Source organism: Salmo trutta, chromosome 14, assembly GCF_901001165.1.
Source record: "Salmo trutta chromosome 14, fSalTru1.1, whole genome shotgun sequence".
NCBI lineage: Eukaryota > Metazoa > Chordata > Actinopteri > Salmoniformes > Salmonidae > Salmo > Salmo trutta.
Window position 1 is genome coordinate 18,376,445 of NC_042970.1, and position 27,215 is coordinate 18,403,659.

General features: G+C 48.1%; 1 protein-coding gene across 2 annotated transcripts in view; it reads left to right on the forward strand.

The window, feature by feature from the left end:
• The window catches only part of LOC115207542 (E3 ubiquitin-protein ligase PDZRN3-B-like), a 149,918-nt gene that overhangs the window by 114,469 nt on the left and 8,234 nt on the right, over positions 1-27,215 (forward strand). For both annotated transcript variants that reach the window (XM_029774706.1, XM_029774707.1), the window contains 2 exons: positions 15,694-15,938; positions 22,210-22,297. In XM_029774706.1, the coding sequence (XP_029630566.1) occupies positions 15,694-15,938; positions 22,210-22,297 (333 nt within the window). The remainder of the gene's footprint in view (positions 1-15,693; positions 15,939-22,209; positions 22,298-27,215) is intronic.

The window sequence follows — 27,215 nt, forward strand, 5'->3', positions numbered from 1 at the left end:
TGCAAATCGCCCTGCTTTGATCATTGCAGGTCTGGTTCAAAATGACTAAAAGGTTTTGCCCTGACTGAGGGACTCTGGTAAGGAAGGGGTATGTTTGTGTGATGGTAAATGGATTCTGGGTTTGGGTAAATCAAACAGCTGATGTCATGGGGACCAGACAACCCCATCTTCTTCTCCATTTCATGTTTTTACCCACCAACCCCCTACAAAAAAACATGACAGCAAGAAGATGGTACTAGAGGGAGGCAGCGAGTTCCTTTGTTCCTCTCCATCTCCGGCCACAGCCAGGCTGTCATTCTCCCTGTCAATTACTTTCGATTGGCAGGCTGTTAGCAGGCTGTTAGCTGGCTGTTAGCTGGCTGTTAGCTGGCTGTTAGCTGGCTGTTAGCTGGCTGTTAGCTGGCTGTTAGCTGGCTGTTAGCTGGCGTTAGCTGGCTGTTAGCTGGCTGTTAGCTGGCTGTTAGCTGGTGGAATCCTACTGTTTGTCTTATGGCTCCCTCCTTCCCTCTGTCTTGCCCATTACTCCTATCTGGAGGGAGACCACCTGACCAGACTGAGCCGGGCAGAGCAGACAAAGCCGCTCGGCTGCTCCGTGTTTCACATCAAACCCTATTCATCAGTGGGAGCTAACCTCAGGCTAGCCCATCAGCAACCTCCCTCTCTTCTTTCCTCCCCGATCACACAGAGAATGCTTACATGCCTTTCAACTTGATACATCTTTTTGTATTGATGCACCTTGACTTGAATGATAAACAAAATAAATAAAGAAGGATGTTGTCAGCCTTGGTTTCCCCGGGCCACTCTGTTGGATAAAAGATTAAGCATCATCTCAATGTGACATTATCAGTAAAGAAAAATATTAGCAATTCGATTAACCTTCGTTGCACTGTAAAACCGTCTGGCTTTTTACATAAGTGGCAGCAGGACAGTGGCTTATAAACCATGGGATTGTTGTGTTGTGCAGATTAATTTTGGTCACACACTCACTGTCCTGAGGAGTGTGCCTCAGGCCGGGGTTGTGGTGAGGTCACTTCCTGTTAGAACAGGACCTGTACTGTGACAGGGAGGGTGGTCTCAGGCTTCCAATGATCTGCCAACGTGTCTTTAAAATAATACATTATCAGAACATGATGTTTATTTTTACGGTGGTTATTTTATTGTCCTACTCCTGTGTCAGTTGGATGTGGGTAAACATTGTCTTTTCACTGCCAGCATATATCTTCACATGGCTTCGGTCTCTCCATTATCCCAATCCGTGGATCAGATCTCGGGGCCTTTCCGTGTGTGAGTGCATGCATGCGTGCGTCTGTCCGTCTGCATGCATGCCCAAGTTAACGTAGGCATGTGCCAGACAGTGCCATGTGGCCACCTTATGGGAGAGTTCAAAAGGGTCTGTGTGTGTGTGTGTATGTGTGTGTGTGTTTGCCCTCACGTCTGTTAAATGGGGCTGGAGCTGTGGTTGTAGACAGAGGATCAGGGTGGTCTGTGTTGTCTGTGTCAGGGAGACCTAGGATGGGATACATCGGGGATCAGGCAGCAGGCCTGTTTCATCTACTGATAATGCACACAGATCCTCTAGATCAGGGTGCCTGGCACACTGCCCACACCACACACACACACACACACACACACACACACACACACACACACAGCTCCCTGGGGGTTTATTGATCCACAACACTCCATCCTACTCTCTCTATTTCTCACTGTTTACACACACCTACTGCTCCCAGACAGGGACAGCATCGCTGTCCTTCTAGTCAGTTGTGGATACGAATCTGCGGTCTAGTGGGTGTATCATCTCTACTAAGAGTGACATTTTAACAAAGTTGGTTTAGAAATCGCTGTTGAATCATTTTCTTTGCCTCTTCAGTTGACTCTTTTGAAATTGAGCGCAATAAGCTAAATGCTACAAAAAAGGCTTAACAGATCATGTTTGAGTCATGTCTTTTAAACCATCTACTTAACAAAAAATGACATTGATTTCAATGAAGAAACCCTTTGAAAAGCCTCTGTTTAGGAAAGAGTATTAGTAAGCAGCATGAAAGGCAGCCTGAAGGCAGAAGAAGTACAGATAATTAGAGCTTTGAACAGGGCAGGCTAGGTATGGGAGGGAGGGAGTGTCTCAGTCCCCCCTCTATGTAAACTTGACCCCTAGAACAGCCTGAACCCCATGCTCAATCCTCACAGCTGGAAAGGTAAGTGCCATGCAGAGATGCAAGCTCTGCTGCTTTTGTCAGGGCAGTGAAGGTAGGGAGCTGGAAACTGTCTGACAGTCCTGTCTGACCGACGGCTCCTAATCTCTCCACAAGTGGCCTGTAATGGTCCTGGCGCCTGTCTGTGTTTTGTAGAAGACCCAGGGCTTAATGAGAGCTCCACCACAAGCCCCCCATTCAAGCTCCGATCCAGACGGGAGCTGGCCTCATCAACGTTTTCACTGCTGCTTGACTGTGTCGTCTTTACAGCTCGCTATAGAGTTTGTGAGGAAAGAAAGAGATTGGCACAAACTGATTCCATACATTTGTGATCTGAGACAACTGTGAGATACTATTGGACCCCTTGTTGGCAATATTTTTCACTTCAAAATATTCTGATATTCATCAAAAGTATATGAAAATTGGCCTTGTTCCAAAAACGCTTAAGCATGTCTTCCTTCAGCCGGACAGAAGAGAATGAGATGAAATATTTGTCCAACATGGCTCTGACCCCCACTGTCAGGACCCCTGTCATTAAAGCAGCATGACATCTGGAGCTCCAGGATGGCTCTCCCACTCTTCCTCCCCCTCTCCTCCTCTCCTGGTAATGAGGCTTGACAGAGGCAGAGTGGGGAGACAAAGCAGGCTATGCTGATGGGATGGCTGGAGGAGCCCACTACACTGTGTTTAATAACAGGCAGGTTCACCCTGGTGTGCCTCCACATCTGTTCAACACTGTAGCAGGTGGCAAGCAGCCACAGGGGAGCGCTCCTCCTTGCACCAGCCCATGTCCCCCGTTCCTCCGTCAAGCCTGAGGATGGCACTGAGGAGCACAGACACCATATGTAGATAAAACAGCACCACAAACACACTCTGAAACAAGTTATGCAATGCACTAAAGACAGAGAGAGAATTGATTGCCAATCACTATAACACTGCGAAGAAGAAGAAGGTATACATGTACCCATAGTGTCAGACATGGAAAACAACTGATAGACAGTATGATAGCAGTTTGAACTCTCAGTATGTCGTACTGTACAGTAGCTGGTTGGTCATGTTTTCCTGCTTTCTGAGCGGTTATTGTGAAGCATTATTCTTCATTTACTCTCTGGAATGACATGAGGTGGTCTCTGGCTGCACTCTACCAGGCTGATAGAAATACAACACTGGAGGTTATAACAATGACATGAAGATTATTACATTTGCCACAAAGGTCCGGCAGTATCCTGAAATAGAAAGACATCATTTGGACCCATATTGGGTCACAGACAGACAGACAGACAGACAGACAGACAGAGAGAGACAGACAGACAGACAGACAGACAGACAGACAGACAGACAGACAGACAGACAGACAGACAGACAGACAGACAGACAGACAGACACAGGTGGGACGGTTCCTTTTATAAGGACATAATATTTCCTCAACTGCGTGATTCTGGATGTGGACAAAAACACCCAGAGAGATTAACAATATAAGCCACCTTTCTGCTCAGCTATTACATTTATATTGTCCTGTTCAAAACAATCACCCATTGTAGGCCTATAAACTATTCAGAATCATTGTAATGCATTTGGTAGCTTCACCTCTTGCTATCAAGTAAATGTGCTTGTGTACTTCTGTTTGCATTCGTTTCTCAAAACAAAACCCATTCCTGCACTGTGGATGGTAACTGTTCATTTACAGTTACACATCTCTTTCGTTGGAGCCTTATGTACAAACCCAGAGACTGGTAATGTAGTTGGTAGTGATATGACATGATTAAGAGAGAACCATTCAAGGCCTACCCTGTGAATACCCCAATGTGTCCCCTGTGTCTGTCTGTAATACACTGTCATGAATAAACCATCTCAACAGACAGAGAGAGGGGTTTAAGCACTTATTAAAGCACACCAAGATGCGGGGGCCATTTTGCTAGAGGGTCATTATTCCTCATTATGTGTCTGAGCTGCTATTCACCAGGAGCCCCTCACTGACAGGGCTACCGCACACAGGGCTATCGCAGACAACCTTGAGGCAACGACTGAGGACAGGAACAAGTACAACAAGTCCCGTTAGGACCTTTGCAGAGTCATCAAAACGAACAAAAGGACCATATAGGAATAAAGTGTGGTGATATTACACAGGCTCCGACGGCCGTGGCTGTGGCAGGGACTACAGTCCATTACAGACCCTTGATCTGCCCAACCATACCTCTCTACCAGACGAATAACACCCACCGAACCAGAGGACTGGGTGATCACTGGCAAGGCCGCGGGGCCGGACGGTATTTCAGGGCGCGTTCTCAGAGCACGCGCAGATCAGCTGGCAGGCATATTCACGGTCATTTTCAACATCTCCTTGTCCCAGTCTGTATTCCCCATATGTTGTAAGATGACTACCATCATTCCTGTTTCCAATAACTCGAAGACTTCATGCTACAATGATTACCGCCCTGTAGCACTCACATCTGTAATCATGAAGTGCTTTGAAAGGCTGGTTAAGGCACACTTCAACTCCATCGTTCCAGACACCCTAGACTCACTTCAATTTGCATACAACCCCAACACATCTATAGACGACGCAATCTCAATTGCACTCCACACTGCCCTCACCCACCTAGATAAGAGGAATACCTATGTGAGAATGCTGTTCATTGACTACAGCTCAGTGTTCAACACCGTTGTCCCCTCAAAACACGTCACCAAGCTTAGGACCCTAGTACTGAACAACTCCGTTTGCAACTAGATCCTGGACTTCCTCCACAATGCTGACCCTCAACACGGGGGCCCCACAGGGGTGTGTGCTTAGTCCCCTCCTGTAATGCCTGTTCACCCACGACTGCGTGGCCACGCACGACTCCAACACCATCAACTTTGCTGATAACTTTGATGATATCATTGCCGGTGATCAGGCCTAAGAAAGCCTACAGGGAGGAGGTCAGTGACCTGGCAGTGTGGTGCCGGGAAAACAACGTCTCCCTCAACGTCAGTAAAACCAAGGAGCTGATCGTGGATTACATGAAACAGGGTGGTGAGAACGCCCCCATCCACATCAACTGCGTTGCAGTGGAGCGGATAGAGACCTTAAAGTTCCTCAGTGTTCAAATCACTAAGGACTTTAAATGGTCCACACGCACAGTCGTGAAGAAGGCTCGACAGCGCCTCTTCCCCCTCAGGAAGTTGAAAAAGTTTGGCATGGGCCCCTCAGATCCTCAAAGTTCTACAGCTTCACCATTGAGAGCATCTTGACTGGCTGTATCACTGCTTGCTATGGCAACAGCACCACTCTCGATCGCATGGCGCTACAGAGGGTGGTGAGGACAACCCAGTACATTACTAGGGTCAAGCTCCCTGGACCTCTATATCAGGCGGTGTGAAAGGAAGGCCCGGAAAATCATTAGACTCCAGCCAACCAAACCATAGACTGTTCTCTCTGCTTCGGCATGGCAAGTGGTACAGGTGCATCAAGTCTGACACCACCAGGCTCCTGAACAGTTTCTATCCCCAAGCTATTAGACTGCTAAATGCTAACAAAATGGCTACACGGACTGAGTTGACCCTTGTATTTATTTAAAAAATGTCACTGTCTCTATGCACACTCACAGAACTCTACACACCCACGCACACTGACACTCCAACACACACCTAAAATGAATGCACACACACTCGCATACAATCATCATATTTGCTGCTGCTACTCTCAAAAGTATGTGGACACCCCTTCAAATTAGTGAATTTAGATATTTTAGCCACACCCGTTGTTGACAGGTGTATAACATCGAGCACATAGCCATGCAATCTCCATAGACAAACATTGGCAGTAGAATGGCCTTACTATAGAGCTCAGTGACTTTCAACGTGGCACCATCATAGGATGCCACCTTTCCAACAAGTCAGTTCTTCAAGTTTCTGCCCTGCTAGAGCTGCCCCGGTCAACTGTAAGTGCTGTTATTGTTTAGTGGAAACATCTATGAACAACAACAGCTCAGCCATGAAGTGTTAGGCCACACAAGCCCATAGAACGGGACCACTGAAGCGAGTAGCGTGTAAACATCGTCTGTCCACGGTTGCAACACTCCGTATCGAGTTCCAAACTGCCTCTGGAAGCAATGTCAGCACAAGAACTGTTCATCGGAAGCTTAATGAAATGGGTTTTCATGGCCGAGCAGCCACACACAAGCCTAAGATCACCATGCGCAATGCCAAGCATCGGCTGGAGTGGTGTAAATCTCGCCGCCATTGGACTCTGGACCAGTAGAAACTCATTCTCTGGAGTGATGAATCACGCTTCACTATCTGGCAGTCTGATGGACGAGTCTGGGTTTGTCGGATGCCAGGTGAACGCTACCTACCCCAATGCATAGTGACAACTGTAAAGTTTGGTGGTGGAGGAATAATGGTCTGGGGTTGTTTTTCATATTTCGGGCTAGGCCCCTTAGTTCCAGTGATGGGAAATCTTAATAATACAGCATACAATGACAATCTAGACGATTCTGTGCTTCCGACTTTGTGGTAACAGTTTGGGGAAGGCCCTTTCCTGTTTCAGCATGACAATACCCCCCTGCACAAAACAAGGTCCATACAGAAATGGTTTGTCGAGATCGGTGTGGAAGAACTTGACTGGCCTGCACAGTGCCCTGACCTCAAGCCCATTGAACACCTTTGGGAGCAATTGGAATGTCGACTGCAAGCCTGGCCTAATCGCCTAACATCAGTGGCCGACCTCGCTAATGCTCTTGTGGCCGACTGGAAGAAAGTCCTTGCAGCAATGTACCAACATCTAGTGGAAAGCCTTCTCAGAAGAGTGGAGGCTGTTATAGCAGCAAAGGGGGGGACCAACGCCATATTGATACCCATGATTTTGGAATGAGATGTTCGGCGAGCAGATGTCCACATACTTTTGGTCATGTAGTGTATATCCTGATGCCTAGTCACCTTACCCTTAAACATATCTATCTCTATAACTCCAGTATCCCTGCACATTGTAAGTATGGTATTGGAACTGACCCTCGTGTTCTTATTTTCATTTCTTGTGTGTTTTTGTTCTTCCTTTTACTGTGGGGGCCACCTGGTACCCAGAGCTTTAATTCCCTGTGTGGAGATGAGGATGCCCCAGGTGGCTCCTGTAGCCCTGCTGCGATCCCTGCAGGATACGGCTTGATGCCATTAGTCACTGTCATTTAAACAGACAAGTCTATTTTGATTGGGTGTGTTTGTAGTTTGTGTCCTGGCTTTCTGAGATGATTGAGAGAGGAAGGCATGGGTTACACACACAGCAGCTGTTTCTCTGAGTTTACTACTATATCATCTGAGATGAAGCCGTCCTGGGTAAATGATGGTAGAGCTAACAAGAGATGCTGCCGCTGGAGTAAAATATGATCAGCTGTCAGTCCTCACAGGGGGTGTGTGGAGAAATGAGCCTGTGTGTGCTGCTGCTGCTGGGCTGCAGCTCAGGGACTTGGGACTGGTGACTGTGGGCCAGCAGAGGGAGATAGTGAAGGGTGACAGAGCCCTGGCTCTCAGCCCCACTGCCGGTGATTACTACCCCACTGGGTCAATCCCTCGCTCCCCTTTTGTCTCGATCTCCTGCCTTCACTGTGCAGCAACAGATAGAGGCAGACAGAGTCGGAGACTTCTGTGGTATACTGCCAGCAGACACACTCCACTCCCATCCTCATGTTATCCATGAGGATAACACACAGACTCGACCTCACGGCCAGATGTTCTGTCCTGACCAGTGTAAACCAACTGTCACACATCTCAGCCTGGTTCAGAGCAATTCTCAGTCATCTCAGTTAAAACCGTTGTTCAAATTGTAAGTAAAAGGTGCTTGTTCCATCAGTGTAGGAAACTAGGAAAGCCCTTCTTGATTAGCACCTTACGTTGAGCTCATTAAGAGGAAGGCAGCAGAATGCCTAAAGGAAGTGATTCTGGGTATTTTATTGATCTACTGTGGATAACAGAATGTCCCATGCTTATATCAGATTAGGAGAAAGTAATCAGTAGTGTCTTTTTCAGCCTCCCATGCTTATTAGCGGAATTGGTTTCTCGCTATTTGTTCTGTAATCCTCTGTAAGCCTGCCTGCTACAGTAAATAAAGACTGCTGTGTTTTTAACTCTCAGAAATTGAAAGACTTTCCCCACAGTCAGTCAAAAGAATAAAACCCACACAAACCACACACACTCAGAATGAGACCATTAACAAGCTCACCAAGCCGTACTGCTTTTTTGTTGAACATTTTTAAACGTGAAATAAAAGAAGGGATTAACTGTAGTTGGGAACTGAATTGAGAAAACACTTCCACTGCCACTCAAGCAGCTATAGGCCCCCTGAAACTAAGCCGTCAAGCCTCCCTCCACTCTCTCTATCACGTCAGCCCTTCCTCTCTCTGTTAAAATATATTCAGACTTTGAAGAATTTTCTTAAGAGGTGTATTGAACCATAAAGAGAGACTTTAGAGAGAGAAGTGAGCACCACTCATGGTCTCTTCTGAACAAGTGTCTATATAAACAGAGGTTCTCAGGGCTCTCCTGCCTACCCACTGTTGAAAGGCAACTTCTTTACCTGGCCGTTTCCACTCCATTCACCTCACTGTCTGCATCGCCTAAAGGAAAAGAAACAGTCGTTTTTAATTATGGACTCTTCTTTAATTAAGAAAGATTAGTTGGAGCATGAACAACTATATAAGAGACAAGTCTAACATGTTGCATTGTATGCCTTAGCTCAAATCTGTAGTTTTCGTAAATCCTTTCCAATATAATATTTTCATCAATAATACTCAGAAAGTTCTACACCTCCACTTGGTGCTGTTGATGTTTCTTCCACATGACTTGAGTTCTCTTAAGGCAGCCCACAGCTACAGTATTGGGCTAGAATGAAAGTTACTTTTCTCACAAATTGACAGATATGCCTATTTGGCAGCAGGTCAGCAATCAGGCAGAGGCTGATATACACACACACATACTACACACTACACACACACCTGCTGCCTTCATGCTAAAGTCTCAATCTGGATTTATTTGCATTCCATGGTTGTTTGGGGGTGAGTAAGGTTAAGGGAGGGTGGCTGGGCTGTTAATTTGTGTTCCTCATTACCTCCAGGATGAGACACAGACAGACATCTCTATCACATGGCTGAGGTCCAACGTTCAGCTCATTTTATGGCCAATGATAAAATTCAGAACATTTAGTCTGCTGTATCATGCCATCTCGGACTCCTTTCAAATGGTATATTATTATGCGGCTTTCGAAAGGAGACAATCCCCTCTAGAGTCTGAACCAGTGATCTGATGTGATGTCGAAATGGAATAAAACAGGGTGTGAATAACAAAGGAATGACCCTTAGTGGCTGGACAGTCAGAAACACACATGGCATATGATTCAGACCTCATTGGTATTCTTTGAACAGGGAGCAGAGCTGAGCTCACTGCCCTCTTGTCATTACATTGGATTTGCGAGACCCTTCACTGAGGGAGGGCTGAATGAAAGGTTTACACAGTCATTCTACATGTCACTCTTTGCTGCTTTCTGTCAACAGAACACAGATTCTAGTGCTTGGCATAATGCTAATGTAACCTTTGCAGGTGAAAACATTTTTGAAGTAGCTGGATTTTTTTTTTTACTGATAAAAAGTAATTAACTGCTGTTCATTACAGTTTAAAGAGTACTCCCAGATTCATTTCCAACAACCAAATGTGAATGCTTTGACTCTTTGAAGATAAAGGGTTAAAATGTACGTGATTTCACTAGAATGGCGCTATAGCGAGCTGTGCATAATATTTGGAAGTGCTGTGGGTCTTTTATTAGTGCACTGCACTAGGCCGTGCCATGTCAGCGGTGAGGGTGGTAGTGAATGGAGGCCGTGGGATACGGAATGCTCCAGCTCTCCTGGAGGTGCCTGGCTTTGTCTCCGGGTCACTGCCTTCAAGGACAACTGGGATTACAGGGCAAACAGGCCTGTCTGAGAAAGGGACGGCCACACAGACAAGACTCTGCTAACCCAGAGAAATGAACAGAGAGAGACAGAGAAAGCGGTGACAGCGGAACTTTGTTTTTACTTTTTTGTTTATAGCTTATGTGTGTTTGCACAAACGTCTCCAAAGCCTCTCAGCACTCGTTCTCACATTATTTTTTTATTATTTCAATTTCATAATGATTCGGCACATCTCTTCTCATTCCATTTTCTCTCAATTATTCAATGCAAATTGTAAATGGAAGTTATTACTTTTGGCCAAATTGTGATGTTGGAGAAGTGGAAATTGAACTCATTTGAGATGATACAATTATCCTCTAGGCTAGGATTAGCGTTAATCTTCTCTGGTTATTAGTGAGCACATAACCTCTTCAAAGTTGAAGTGCAGTGTCCCTTCCTCCTCCTTATACACACACACACACACACACACACACACACACACTCACTCACTCACTCACTCACTCACAGCTCAGTGCTCTGTGGTGATGTCTTAGCATGGAGCACATTCTAAAATACAAGTATTACCACAGAGCACTTGGCAATTTATCATAGAAAGTTGGCAAATTCTCCCAAATACTTGCAACTGGTGGCTATTATAATAGGTATTAGATACAAGCACAACCAGACTGGAATCAGAATCCAGGATGGCACACATGCCATAATTAAGTCACAGGGACAGAGTTGACATTGCTGCTGTCCCTGTTCTACAGCATCCCAGTTAAGCTTGAAAACTTCTGCTGTGAATTAGAATGAGACAAATATGGCAAGAGGAAACAGTAACAGTATCAACCAATTCCACGCTTTTCAGAAAATGAATCCAGAGAAAGAGAGAGAGAACATGTCTAATGAGCTCCAGAGGTATACACCTGGACATCGGTCTTCTCAGTGAGCCCACAGTGGGCTATCTTGGCCCTGGCCTGTGTTTGTGGAGAGCAGCCAGGGGGAGAGGAGAGCGTGGCCAGCCTCTGAAATGAGAAGAGCCCCCGGGCTCAGATCGTATCAAAGCTCTCACACGTCCAGGAATCACAAGCAAACAAATTCCAAATGCTGCGGAATTTGAGAGTGGAACTGGCGAAGGCTCTGGGAGAGGCCTTATAAGCCGAGAAGAGAGGCAGGCTGCTGACCCAGGGTGCCGTGCAGCACTGCTAGCAGGAGGACAGCCCATCTCGTGTGGTGCTGTCTTCTCTTCCTGACATCTTAATGAAGTTCACTCCTGTTTTGTTGTTTTGGCTGTTCAAATGACATTTTATTTGTCACATACACATGGTTAGCAGATGTTAATGTGAGTGTAGTGAAATGCTTGTGCTTCTAGTTCCGACAATGCAGTAATATCCAACGAGTAATCTAACCTAACAATTTCACAACAATTACCTTATACACACAAGTGTAAAGGAATGAAATAAGAATATGTACATCAAAAAATATATGAATGAGTGATGGTATAGAACGGCATAGACAAGATGCAGTGGATGGTATAGAGTACAGCATATACATATGAGATGATTAATGTAGAGTATATAAACATTATATGAAGTGGCATTGTTTAAAGTGGCTAGTGATACATTACATCAAGATAGCAAGATGCAGTAGATGTTATAGAGTACAGTATATACATGAGATGAGTAATGTAGGGTAAGTAAACATTATATGAAGTGGCATTGTTTAAAGTGGCTAGTGATACATTTATAACATCAGTTTTTCCATTATTAAAGTGGCTGGAGTTGAGTCAGTATGTTGGCTCAATGTTAGTGATGGCTGTTTAACAGTCTGATGGCCTTGAGATAGAAGCTGTTTTTCAGTCTCTCGGTCCCTGCTTTGATGCACCTGTACTGACCTCGCCTTCTGGATGATAGCGGGGTGAACAGGGAGTGGCTCGGGTGGTTGTTGTCCTTGATGATCTTTTTGGCCTTCCTGTGACATCGGGTGGTGTAGGTGTCCTGGAGGGCAGGTAGTTTGCCCCCCTTACGGTTATAGGCGGAGCAGTTGCCGTACCAGACGGTGATATAGCCCGACAGGATGCTCTCGATTGTGTATCTGTAAAAGTTTGAGTGTTTTTGGTGACAAGCCAAATTTCTTCAGCCTCCTGAGGCTGCGCCTTCTTCACCACGCTGTCTGTGTGGTTGGACCATTTCAGTTTGTCTGTGATGTGTACGCCGAGGAACTTAACTTTCTACCATCTCCACTACTGTCCCGTCGATGTGGATAGGGGGGTGCTCCCTCTGCTGTTTCCTGAAGTCCACGATCATCTCCTTTGTTTTGTTGACGTTGAGTGTGAGGTTATTTTCCTGATGCCACACTCCAAGGGCCCTCACCTCCTCCCTGTAGGCCGTCTCGTCATTGTTGGTAATCAAGCCTACCACTGTAGTGTCGTCTGCAACCTTGATGATTGAGTTGGAAACGTGCATGGCCACGCAGTCGTGGGTGAACAGGGAGTACAGGAGAGAGCTGAGAACGCACCCTTGTGGGGCCCCAGTGTTGAAGATCAGCGGGGTGGAGATGTTGTTACCAACCCTCACCACCTGGGGGCGGCCTGTCAGGAAGTCCAGGACCCAGTTGCACAGGGCGGGGTCGAGACCCAGGGTCTCGAGTTTGACGACGAGTTTGGAGGGTACTATGGTGTTAAATGCTGAGCTGTAGTCGATGAACAGCATTCTCACATAGGTATTCCTCTTGTCCAGATGGGTTAGGGCAGTGTGATTGCGTCGTCTGTGGACCTATTAGGGTGGTAAGCAAATTGGAGTGGGTCTAGGGTGTCAGGTAGGGTGGAGGTGATATGGTCCTTGACTAGTCTCTCAAAGCACTTCATGATGACGGAAGTGAGTGCTACGGGGCGGTAGTCATTAAGCTCAGTTACCTTAGCTTTTTTGGAAACAGGAACAATGGTGGCCCTCTTGAAGCATGTGGGGACAGCAGACTGGGATAGGGATTGATTGAATATGTCCGTAACACACCAGCCAGCTGGTCTGCGCATGCTCTGAGGACGCGGCTGGGGATGCCGTCTGGGCCTGCAGCCTTGCGAGGGTTGACACGTTTAAATGTTTCGCTCACGTCGGCTGCAGGGAAGGAGAGCCCGCAGGTTTTGGTAGCGGGCCGTGTCAGTGGCACTGTATTGTCCTCAAAGCGAGCAAAAAAGTTGTTTAGTCTGTCTGGGAGCAAGACATCCTGGTCTGCGACGGGGCTGGTTTTTCTTTTGTAGTCCATGATTGACTGTAGACCCTGCCACATACCTCTCGTGTCTGAGCCGTTGAATTGCAACTCTACTTAGTCTCTATACTGACGCTTAGCTTGTTTGATTGCCTTGCGGAGGGAATAGCTACACTGTTGTATTCGGTCATGGTTCCGGTCACCTTGCCCTGATTAAAAGCAGTGGTTCGCGCTTTCAGTTTTGCGCAAATGCTGCCATCAATCTACGGTTTCTGGTTTGGGAATGTTTTAATAGACGCTGTGGGTACGACATCGCCGATGCACTTGCTAATAAACCCGCTCACTGAGTCAGCGTATTCATCAATGTTGTTGTTCGCCGCAATGCAGAACATATCCCAGTCCACGTGATCGAAGCAATCTTGAAGCGTGGAATCCGATTGGTCGGACCAGTGTTGAACAGACCTGAGCGCGGGAGCTTCCTGTTTTAGTTTCTGTCTATAGGCTGGAAGCAACAAAATGGAGTCGTGGTCAGCTTTTCCGAAAGGAGGGCGGGGGAGGGCCTTATATGGGTCGCGGAAGTTAGAATAACAATTATCTAGGGTTTTGCCAGCCCTGGTAGCGCAATCGATATGCTGATAGAATTTAGGGAGCCTTGTTTTCAGATTAGCCTTGTTAAAATCCCCAGCTACAATAAATGCAGCCTCAGGATATGTGGTTTCCAGTTTACATAGAGTCAAATGAAGTTCGTTCAGGGCCATCAATGTGTCTGCTTGGGGGGGGGCTGTGATTATAATCGAAGAGAATTCTCTAGGTAGATAATGCGGTCGGCATTTGATTGTGAGGAATTCTAAGTCAGGTGAACAGAAGGACTTGAGTTCCTGTATGTTGTTATGATCACACCACATCTCGTTAATCATAAGGCATACACCCCCGCCCTTCTTCTTACCAGAAAGATGCTTGTTTCTGTCGGCGCGATGCGTGAAGAAACCAGCTGGCTGTACCGACTCCAATAGCGTGTCTCGAGTGAGCCATGTTTCCGTGAAACAAAGAACGTTACAGTCTCTGATGTCTCTCTGGAAGGCTACCCTTGCACGGATTTCGTCTACCTTGTTGTCAAGAGACTGGACATTGGCGAGTAGTATGCTCAGGAGCGGTGCGCGATGTGCCCGTCTACGGAGCCTGACCAGAAGACCGCTCTGTCTGCCCCTTCTACGGCGTCGTTGTTTTGGGTCGCCGGCTGGGATCCAATCCATTGTCCTGGGTGGTAGGCCAAACAGAGGATCCGCTTCGGTAAAGTCGTATTCCTGGTCGTAATGTTGGTGAGTTGACGTTGCTCTTATATCCAGTAGTTCTTCCCGACTGTATGTAATAAAACCTAAGATTACCTGGGGTAACAATGTAAGAATTAACACATAAAAAAAACAAAATACTGCATAGTTTCCTAGGAATGCGAAGCGAGTCGGCCATCTCTGTCAGCGCAGGAAGTAATAAGCGTTCTTTTTGGGTGTTAAGGTTTGGTCTAGGATTTTTGCTCTGGTGAACATGTAGGCTACACAATTCTGTGTTATTTCTTTGTCATGTTTTGTCACGTAAAAACTACACGTTTTAATGAAATAATATTGTCCTATACTGTTTTGACTATTATGTAACAACCTAAACAATGCATGTATAACAACCGGTAAATCCCTAATGAGATACAATGACACATCCTCTTCATTATAAGGATGGAGAAGGCAGAGGGGATTGGCTTTAGTGGCTCATCCCAATTTAACTAGCTTCTTCTGTGTGACACTGCAGTCCGGCCTGCTGCTCAAAATAATCTCCCCAAGTTAACATACAGCAGCAGCCTGGCATAGCAGCTAATCTCTGAGTGGAGGTCAGGTTCGTCTTCTTGATTCATTAAAGAGGGGCTCAGTCCTAATTAACGTCCTATTCTGCTTGGTCATGCTGTGACCCTGTCAAACAGACTGAGGCAGTAATACATTATCACACACAACTGTCGAACTGGAATACTCTCCTCCTGGATTTTTGTGGAAATCCACAGACACACTCATCCAGTGATCTGATGGTGTAATCATCTACAATATGATGATATCAGGGCTTATGTAGCATGAGGAGGGATTTTGTATCATCTTGGGGATGTACTGTATCCATCTACTTACAATAAACCCCAGCTTGTGAACATGAGAGATGGGGGAAGCCATAGAGAGAGATTAATAGTGTAATTTAAGGATGTCTCATCCCCTCATTTACTCTGTGTGTTTGTGTTACAACAGTGTGCTGTGTACAAGCAAACTGTCATATAGCCACTGAAAAAGAAATACTTTTCAAAGTCAAATCCAGACACCTAACGCTGTTCTTCTATAGTTAACCATATCCTGTCTCATCTGTGTGTGCAGGTGAATGGGAAGGACCTGTCCAAGTCCACCCATGACCAGGCAGTGGAGGTCTTCCGCACGGCCAAGGAGCCCATTATGGTCCAGGTGCTTCGCCGGGCACCCCGCCCCAAACCCTCCATCCCTGCCTCAGACACCCAGGTGGTAGACATCAGCACCCAGACAGACATCACCTTTCAACACATCATGGCCCTCACCAAGCTACCTGCCACCGCCCCCACCGTGGAGCAATACCTAATGCCTGAGGAGTGAGTTACAGTACACTGTCCTATCGGCTGGGTTAGAGAGGGACGGGGTTAAAAGACAAGATGATTCCTTTCCTTATTTTTTTGTCCATTCATGGTCAATTATTGGAAAAGGACTTGATAGGCAAAATAATATTGAAAACTTACCCAGTCAGTAAAGAAAAGGCTCAGGTTGTAACGGCTGTCTTCTGAAATGAACCAAGGCGCAGCAGGTATGTGAATACTCATTTTTTAATTTCAAATAAGGAGTAGAGCATCCACAGGAACAACACAAAAGGGTGACACCAGTGACAGTTCTGCAGGCTATAAAAGCAGTGCAAAAAAACAACCACCCACAACCCCACAAGGCAAAGTAGGCACCTTATGTGTGACTCCCAATCAACCACAACCCTCTACAGCTGTGCTTGATTGGAAGTCACACGGCCAAAATCAATGAAACAATAAAAAACACACACTCCCTGCTGCCACGTCCTGACCCAACTACCCCCTCTACTGGTCAGGACGTGACAGTACCCCCCCCTCAAGGTGCAGACGCCGGGATGCACCTAAAAAAAGGAAAACAAGAAAATCCCCAACAAAATTTAACACCTAAACAATAAGGGAGGGAAGGGAGGGTGGCTGCCGTCACCGACGGCACTGTGCTACACCCTCCCTCCCCAACCCACCTATCCTGGAGGTGGCTCAGGTGCAGGACGTGGACCTCGCTCCACCTTCGGCGTCGCCCACTTTGTTGGCGCCGATAGCTGGGCCGGAAGGCAGGAGGGCCACTCGGGCTGGGCCGGAAGGCAGGAGGGCCACTCGGGCTGGGCCGGAAGGCAGGAGGGCCACTCGGGCTGGGCCGGAAGGCAGGAGGGCCACTCGGGCTGGGCCGGAGGGCAGGAGAACCACTCGGGCTGGGCCGGAGGACAGGAGGGCCACTCGGGCTGGGCCGGAGGGCAGGAGGACCACTCGGGCAGAACCGGGCAGTCTGGCCACTCTGGCAGAACAGGGCAGTCTGGCCACTCTGGCAGAACAGGGCAGTCTGGCCACTCTGGCAGAACAGGGCAGTTTGGCCACTCTGGCAGAACCTGACAGGCCGGGCACCCTGGCAGATCAGGGCAGGCGGGCCACTCTGGCAGAACAGGGCAGTCTGGCCACTCTGGCAGAACAGGGCAGTCTGGCAGTTCAGGGCAGTCTGGCCACTCTGGCAGTTCAGGGCAGTCTGGCCCCTCCGGCAGTTCAGGGCAGTCTGGCCACTCCGGCAGTTCAGGGCAGTCTGGCCACTCCGGCAGTTCAGGGCAGTCTGGCCACTCCGGCAGTTCAGGGCAGTCTGGCCACTCCGGCAGTTCAGCGCAGTCTGGCCACTCCGGCAGTTCAGCGCAGTCTGACCTCTCTGGCGACTGTTGACTGGCGGGCAGCTCTGACGACTGTTGACTGGCGGGCAGCTCGGACGACTGTTGACTGGCGGGCAGCTCTGACGACTGTTGACTGGCGGGCAGCTCTGACGACTGTTGACTGGCGGGCAGCTCTGGTGATGGTTGACTGGCGGGCAGCTCTGGTGACTGTTGACTGGCGGACAGCTCTGGTGACTGTTGACTGGCGAGGCTGGGCTGACGCACTAGACTCCTGATGCGTGGGGCTGGTATTGGACTTGCCAGCCTGGAGACACGCACCTCCATGCTAGTGCGTCTAGCGGGAAACACCGGACCGAAAGGGCGCACTGGCGATCTTGAGTGCAGGGTTGGCATCACTCCTTCCGGCTCGATGCTCCCCTTGCCCTGGCACCTGCGGGGCGCTGGTACTGGGCGAACTGGGCTGTGCGTCCGTATAGGCGAGATGGTGCGTATCACAGCGTAACATGGCGCCCTCCACCTCATACGCACCTCCCTGTAATCACGGGTAGCTGGCTTACGGCTCTTCCCTGGCCTGGCCAAGCTACCCGTGTGACCCCCCCCAAAAAAATCTTGGGGCTGCCTCTCGGGTTTCCTACCCAACCGTGTTCCAGCAAAACATTCCCGTTGGTTCCTCTGTCCAGCTGCCTCCACTCTCCTGAGTGCCTCCACCTGTTCCCATGGGAGGCGATCCCTTCGGCCAGGATCTCTTCCCAGGTGTAGGCTCCCTTGCCATCCAGGACGTCCTCCCATGTCCATTCCTCCTTTTTTTTCTCCTGTGGCTTCCTCCTCTTCTGCTGCTTGGTCCTGGTTTGGTGGGTGGTTCTGTAACGGCTGTCTTCTGAAATGAACCAAGGCGCAGCAGGTATGTGAATACTCATTTTTTAATTTCAAATAAGGAGTAGAGCATCCACAGGAACAACACAAAAGGGTGACACCAGTGACAGTTCTGCAGGCTATAAAAGCAGTGCAAAAAAACAACCACCCACAACCCCACAAGGCAAAGTAGGCACCTTATGTGTGACTCCCAATCAACCACAACCCTCTACAGCTGTGCTTGATTGGAAGTCACACAGCCAAAATCAATGAAACAATAAAAAACACACACTCCCTGCTGCCACGTCCTGACCCAACTACCCCCTCTACTGGTCAGGACGTGACACAGGTAAAGGAAAAATATTTGGATACAGTGTCACTTTGCCAGTTCATTAAAACTGAACCTTCTAACTGAAGTTCATGTGAATGTTATTGTCACGGTTGTCGTCCAAAGGAGACCAAGGCGCAGCGTGTGTTTCGTTCCACATTTTATTATAACAGTGAAACTATTTAAGACATATAAATAAACTAATAAACAAAACAACAAACCGTGACGAAGAGGTGCAACACACACTACCTCAAAACAATCTCCCACAAAACCTAGTGGGAAAAACAACAACTTAAATATGATCCCAATTAGAGACAACGATGACCAGCTGCCTCTAATTGGAGATCATCCCCCAAAAACAGAACATAGAAATACATAAACTAGAACCCCACATAAAAATACATAAACTAGACAAAACCCCCAACATAGAAAAAATAAACTAGAACCAACATAGACATAAAATAACTAGACAAAACCCCCTGTCACGCCCTGACCTACTCTACCATAGAAAATAAAAGCTTTCTATGGTCAGGGTGTGACAGTACCCCCCCCCCCAAAGGTGCGAACTCCGAACACACAACCTTAAACAACAAAAAAAACAGGGAGGGTTAGGGTGGGTGTCTAATGTCGGTGGCGGCTCTGGTGCAGGACGAAGAACCTTCACATCCCACGGATCCTCCTGCATCGGAGGCGGTTCTGGTGCGGGACGAAGAACCCTCACATCCTGCTTATCCGCCAGCATAGGAGGCGGCTCTGGATCGGTGCGTAGCTCCCGCTCTGCCAGCTGATCCCTCCGCTTTCGTGTCACCGGACCGCGAACTGCCGCCGGAGGCTCCGGACTGGGGGACGTCGCCGGAGGCTCCGGACTGGGGGACGTCGCCGGAGACTCCGGACTGGGGGACGTCGCCGGAGACTCCGGACTGGGGGACGTCGCCGGAGACTCCGGACTGTGGGGGCCGTCCCAGGAGGTTCCGGAATACGGGCAGTCTCAGGAGGTTTCTGGACTGCGGGCCGTCTCAGGAGGTTTCCGGACTGCAGGCCGTCTCAGGAGGTTTCCGGACTGGGAACCGTCGCCGGAAGCTCTGGACTGGGAACCGTCGCCGGAAGCTCTGGACTGGGAAGGCGCACTGGAGGCCTGATGCGTGGGGCTGGCACAGGTGGCGCCAGACTGGTAACACGCACCTCAGGGCGAGTGCGGAGAGCAGGAACAGGACACACCGGACTTGGCAGGCGCACTAGAGGCCTGATGCATGGGGCTGGCACAGGTGGCGCCAGACTGGTGACACGCACCTCAGGGCAAGTGCGAGGAGCAGGCACAAGGCGTACCAGGCTGGATAGACTCACTGGAGGCCGGGTGCGTGGGGCAGGTACAGGATATACTGGGCCGTGGAGGCGCACCGGTGGTCTCGAGCATAGAGCTGGCACAACCCGTCCTGGCTGGATGCTTACTTTCGCCCGGCAAATGCGGGGCACTGGCACAGGACGCACTGGGCTGTGAATGCGCATTTGCGACACAGTGCGCGGAGACGGCGCAGGATATCCTGGACCGAGGAGGCGTACTGGAGAACAGGAGCGCTGAGCTGGCACCACCCTTCCTGGCTGAATGCTCAACCTAGCCCGGCAAATGCGGGGCGCTGGCAATGAGCGCACCGGGCTGTGAATACGCACTGGAGATACAGTGTGCATCACCGCATAACACGGTGCCCGACTGGTCACACGCTCCCCAATATAAGCACGGGGATCTACCCGTGTGCCCCCCCAAAAAAAAATTGGGGGGGGGCTGCCTGTCGTGCTTGCCTTGATGGTATAACGCCTCGTAATATCGCCGTTCTGCTCTCGCTGCCTCAAACTCCTCCTTCGGACGGCGATACTCCCCGGGCCTTGTCCAAGGTCCTGCTCCATCCAGGATTTCCTCCCATGTCCAACTCATCTTCCCCGTAATCGCACGCAGCTTGGTCTTTTGGTGGTGGGAGATTCTGTCACGGTTGTCGTCCGAAGGAGACCAAGGCACAGCTTGTGTTTCATTCCAGATTTTATTATAACAGTGAAAATATGCAAGACATATAAATAAACTAATAAACAAAACAACAAACCGTGACGAAGAGGTGCAACACACACTACCTCAAAACAATCTCCCACAAAACCTAGTGGGAATAACAACAACTTAAATATGATCCCCAAGTAGAGACAACGATTACCAGCTGCCTCTAATTGGAGATCATCCCAAAAAACCACAACATAGAAATACAGAAACTAGAACCCCACATAAAGTAGACAAAACCCCCAACATAGAAAAAATAAACTAGAACCAACATAGACATAAAATAACTAGACAAAACCCCCTGTCACGCCCTGACCTACTCTACCATAGAAAATAAAAGCTTTCTATGGTCAGGAAGTGACAATTACAGCTGTCACTTAGTGAGATATCAGGTCCTGGGACACATGGTTAAATGAAGATGGTGTTAGCATTTTGAATTACTACCTGTCTGTCGTCCGCTAGCTGTGTGTCTATGTGTGGCCCAGAGCTCACAGTCTGTGTGGCCCAGAGCTCACAGTCTGTGTGGCCCAGAGCTCACAGTCTGTGTGGCCCAGAGCTCACAGTCTATGCGTGGCCCAGAGCTCACAGTCTATGCGTGGCCCAGAGCTCACAGTCTATGCGTGGCCCAGAGCTCACAGTCTATGCGTGGCCCCGAGCTCACAGTCTATGCGTGGCCCCGAGCTCACAGTCTATGCATGGCCAGGAGCTCACAGTCTATGCGTGGCCCCGAGCTCACAATCTATGCGTGGCCCCGAGCTCACAGTCTATGCGTGGCCCCGAGCTCACAGTCTATGCGTGGCCCCGAGCTCACAGTCTATGCGTGGCCCCGAGCTCACAGTCTATGCGTGGCCCCGAGCTCACAGTCTATGCGTGGCCCCGAGCTCACAGTCTATGCGTGGCCAGGAGCGCACAGTCTATGCGTGGCCCCGAGCTCACAGTCTATGCGTGGCCCCGAGCTCACAGTCTATGCGTGGCCAGGAGCGCACAGTCTATGCGTGGCCAGGAGCTCACAGTCTATGCGTGGCCAGGAGCTCACAGTCTATGCGTGGCCCAGAGCTCACAGTCTATGCGTGGCCCAGAGCTCACAGTCTATGCGTGGCCCCGAGCTCACAGTCTATGCGTGGCCCCGAGCTCACAGTCTATGCATGGCCAGGAGCTCACAGTCTATGCGTGGCCAGGAGCTCACAGTCTATGCGTGGCCCCGAGCTCACAATCTATGCGTGGCCAGGAGCGCACAGTCTATGCGTGGCCAGGAGCGCACAGTCTATGCGTGGCCAGGAGCTCACAGTCTATGCGTGGCCAGGAGCGCACAGTCTATGCGTGGCCCCGAGCTCACAGTCTATGCGTGGCCCCGAGCTCACAGTCTATGCGTGGCCCCGAGCTCACAGTCTATGTGTGTAACACATTATCGGTAGGAACAGCTGCTCTTTAATGGTCAATCATGATTATTTTAATTGATTTTAGTCAAATTAAAAACATAACATTTTAATTTCTGATTAACCTCAGGCCAAAGACACTCTTACAAAATAATGTGGGCAGTTGTTTTCCATTCTCAAGTAATTTCAAATTTAGCAATGGAATAAGATCTAACTGAAACACTGTAGTAACAGATTAATAATGACAAGCCTTGTAATCTGTAAGAACAACAGTGTTATTCGTTTCTGGAGGTCGGTCTATTTCCTATATAACTATCTTTATTGTGATGAATTACTTTCATAGGCATTCCCCTGGGCACGAGTACTTTGACCCCAATGATTTCCTTGAGGGCATGCAGCAGGAGATGGATCGAGAGGAGCTGGAATATGAGGTAACAGGCAGACGACTACCTTCTCTTTTTCTCCCTATCTACCTTTCTCCTCCTCTCTACCCATCTCACCCTCTCTTCTTGTCCCCCTCTCCTCCTCTCTACCCATCTCACCCTCTCTTCTCCCCCTCTCTTCTTCTCCCCCTCTCCTCCTCTCTACCCATCTCACCCTCTCTTCTTCTCCTTCTGTCTCCCCCTCTCCACCCCTTCTCTCCCTCTCACCTTCTCAATGAAGATAAAGTTGAAGTCGGAAGTTTACATACACTTATGTTGGAGTCATTAAAACTCGTTTATCAACCACTCCACAAATTTCTTGTTAACAAACTATAGTTTTGGCAAGTCGGTTAGGACATCTACTTTGTGCATGACACAAGTCATTTTTCCAACAATTGTTAACAGACAGATTTTTTCACTTAAAATTCACTGTATCACAATTCCAGTGGGTCAGAAGTTTACATACATTAACTTGACTGTGCCTTTAAACAGCTTGGAAAATTCCAGAAAGTTATGTCATGGCTTTAGAAGCTTCTGATAGTCTAATTTGCATCATTTGAGTCAATTGGAGGTGTACCTGTGGATGTATTTCAAGGCCTACCTTCAAAATCAGTGACTCTTTGCTTGACATCATGGGAAAATCAAAAGAAGTCATCCAAGACCTCAAAAAAAAATTGTAGAACTCCACAAGTCTGGTTCATCCTTGGGAGCAATTTCCAAATGCCTGAAGGTACCACGTTCATCTGAACAAACAATGGTATGCAAGTATAAACACCATGGGAGCACGCAGCCATCATACCGCTCAAGAAGGAGATGCGTTCTGTCTCCTAGAGATGAATGTACTTTGGTGCGAAAAGTGTAAATCAATCCCAGAACAACAACAAAGGACCTTATGAGGATGCTGGAGGAAACGGGTACAAAAGTCTCTATATCCACAATAAAACGAGTCCTATATCGACATAACCTGAAAGGCCGCTCAGCAAAGGAAGAAACCACTGCTCCAAAACCGTCATAACAAGCCAGACTACGGGTTGTAACTGCACATGGGGACAAAGATCACACTTTTTGGAGAAATGTCCTCTGGTCTGATGAAACAAAAATGGAACTGTTTGGCCATAATGACCATCGTTATGTTTGGAGGAAAAAGGTGGAGGCTTGCAAGCCGAAGAACACCATCCCAACCGTGAAGCGCGGGGGTGGCAGCATCATGTTGTGGGGGTGCTTTGCTGCAGGAGGGACTGGTACACTTCACAAAATAGATGGCATCATGAGGAAGGAAAATTATCTGGATATATTAAAGCAACATCTCAAGACATCAGTCGGGAAGTTAAAGCTTGGTCGCAAATGGGTCTTCCACATGGATAATGACCCCAAGCATACTTCTAAAGTTGTGGCAAAATGGCTTAAGACAACAAAGTCAAGGTATTGGAGTGGCCATCACAAAGCCCTGACCTCAATCCTATAGAAAATTGTGGGCAGAACTAAAAATGTGTGTGCGAGCAAAGAGGCCTACTAACCTGACTCAGTTACACCAGCTCTGTCAGGAGGAATGAGCCAGAATTCACTCAACTTATTGTGGGAAGCTTGTGGAAGGCAACCCGAAACGTTTGACCCAAGTTGAACAATTTAACGGCAATGCTACCAAATACTAATTGAGTGTATGTAAACTTCTGACCCACTGGGAATGTGATGAAATAAATCATTCTCTCTACTATTATTCTGACATTTCACATTCTTAAAATAAAGTGGTGATCCTAACTGACCTAAAACAGGGAATTTTTACTAGGATTAAATGTCAGGAATTGTGAAAAACTGAGTTTCAATGTATTTGGCTAAGGTGTATGTAAACTTCTGACTTCAACTTTATACATTAAGACATCCAACACCGTATCCCTCCAGCCGTGTCTTCATTGCAATGGCTCTGTTAGCCACCTATAATCCAAGATGGCGTAGCAGTCAGATGTGTGTTTGTCTTGTCCCATGTAAATAGTCGGTTTCGTCTGTTTTTTTCGAATATAATTTTAATCTCACTTTCCACCTACGATCTAAATATACTTTCCTGCAACCCGCCTCACCCAATGTGGTACGGATCTGCTATTTTTATACGTTATAACTGGAACCTCCATGAAAAGCTAGCCAGCTAACTAGCTACAAGCTAGTAGTCACTGATAGCCATGGCTAGTGGTCTTCACCTTTAGTTCGGACACCAGCCAGCTTTAGCTCGGTCAATACCTGCCAGTCTGCACAGCGCGATATCAACCCAGAGCATATCGGACTGCTTTTCTCCACCACATCACCGGATTCCTGCCGCATGCTCTGGGCCATTACACTGGATCATCGCAGCTAGCTAGCTGCAACCCAGTAGCTACTGCTGTCTAACGCCTCTGTCCCGAAGCAAGAACCTGTTAGCCTTGAGCTAGCCTCGAGCTAGGACCATCTCCCGGCTAGCCGAAGAGGTATACCCGCTAATTCGTGGGCTACAATACCTCTTTTGCCAATTAGCCTGGACCCTTTATTGCCGACACGGAGCCCCGCCGATCCATCATGACTGGTCTGCCAACGTAATCGTCCAATGTGGTTTCAACAGGCTTTTCCATTGCGATGTCGCCGAAGACCCATCTGCTAGCCCCGGCCGCTAGCTTTCTGAATGCCGTGCCTCCCGCTTGCTAAGCATAGTAGCGACTACCAAACAGCTCCCTGACTCACCGATTTCTGCTCATTGAACCCTATGATCACTCTGCTTCACATGCCTCTCTCTAATGTCAACATGCCTTGTCTTCTGCAGTTTCTGTTAATTATTATTGTTTTATTTCACTGTAGAGCCCCTAGTCCCGCTCAACATGCCTTAGATAGCTCTTTTGTCACACACCCCACACATGGGGAGACCTCACCTGGCTTAACTGGTGTCTCCAGAGATGCAAGCTCTCTCATCGTCACTCAATGCCTAGGTTTACCCCCACTGTACAGTCGTGGCCAAAGTTTTGAGAATGACACAAATATTAATTTTCACAAAGTCTGCTGCCTCAGTTTGTATGAAGGCAATTTGCATATACTCCAGAATGTTATGAAGAGTGATCAGATGAATTGCAATTAATTGCAAAGTCCCTCTTTGCCATGCAAATGAACTGAATCCCCCAAAAACATTGCCACTGTGTAACAATATTCGTCGTCTGAAGAAGATGAATCATCGGACCAAAACGCAGCGGGTAAAGTGTTCATGCTTATTTTAATAACTGAACACTAAAACAAAAATAACAAGGAGAATACTGAAACAGTTCCGTAAGGTGCAAACACTAAACAGAAATTAACTACCCACAAAAACCCTGTGGGAAAAGGCTACCTAAGAATGGTTCCCAATCAGAGACAACGATAGACAGCTGTCCCTGATTGAGAACCATACCCGGCCAAAACAAAGAAATACACAAAACATAGAAAACGGCACATAGAATGCCCACCCTAGTCACACCCTGTCCTAACCAAAATAGAGAACAAAACCCTCTCTATGGCCAGGGCGTGACAGTACCCCCCCAAAGGTGCGGACTCCGGCCGCAAAACCTCACTCTAAAGGGGAGGGTCCGGGTGGGCCTTGTTTACGGCGGCGGCTCTGGTGCGGGACGTGGACCCCGCTCCACCTTAGGCTTGGCCCACTTAGGTGGCGCCTCTGGAGTGGGGACCCAAAACCCTCTCTATGGCCAGGGCGTGACACACTGCATTTCAGCCCTGCCATAAAAGGACCATCTGACATCATGTCAGTGATTCTCTCGTTAACACAGGTGTGAGTGTTGACGAGGACAAGGCTGGAGATCACTCTGTCATGCTGATTGAGTTTGAATAACAGACTGGAAGCTTCAAAAGACTGGAACAAACTGGAAGCTTCATTATACCTTATCCAACCTCTCAGTTCCACCACCCACAAATGCGATGACATCACCTGGTTTCAATGATGTTTCTAGAGACAATATATCACTCAATGCCTAGGTTTACCTCCACTGTATTCACATCCTACCATACCTTTGTCTGTACATTATACCTTGAAGCTATTTTATCGCCCCCAGAAACCTGCTCCTTTTACTCTCTGTTCCAGACGTCATAGACTACCAATTCTCATAGCTTTTAGCCGTACCCTTATCCTACTCCTCCTCTGTTCCTCTGGCGATGTAGAGGTGGATTCAGGCCCTGCAGTGCCTAGCTCCACTCCTATTCCCCAAGTGCTCTCTTTTGATGACTTCTGTAAACGTAATAGCCTTGGTTTCATGCATGTTAACATTAGAAGCCTCCTCCCTAAGTTTGTTTTATTCACTGCTTTAGCACACTCTGCCAACCCGGATGTCCTAGCCTTGTCTGAATCCTGGCTTAGGAAGACCACTGAAATCTCCATCCCTAACTACATCATTTTCAGTCAAGATAGAACGGCCAAAGGGGGCGGTGTTGCAATCTACTGCAGAGATAGCCTGCAGAGTTCTGTCCTACTATCCAGGTCTGTACCCAAACAATTTGAACTTCTACTTTTAAAAATCCACCTCTCTAAAAACAAGTCTCTCACCGTTGCCGCCTGCTATAGACCACCCTCTGCCCCAGCTGTGCTCTGGACACCATATGTGAACTCATTGCCCCCCATCTATCTCCAGAGCTCGTGCTGCTAGGTGACATAAACTGGGACATGCTTAACACCCCAGCCATCCTACAATCTAAGGATGATGCCCACAATCTCACACAAATTATCAATGAACCTACCAGGTACCACCCCAAAGCCGTAAACACGGGCACCCTCATAGATATCATCCTCACAAACTTGCCCTCTAAATACACCTCTGCTGTTTTCAACCAAGATCTCAGCGATCACTGCCTCATTGCCTACATCCGTAATGGGTCAGCGGTCAAACGACCTCCACTCATCACTGTCAAATGCTCCCTGAAACACTTCAGC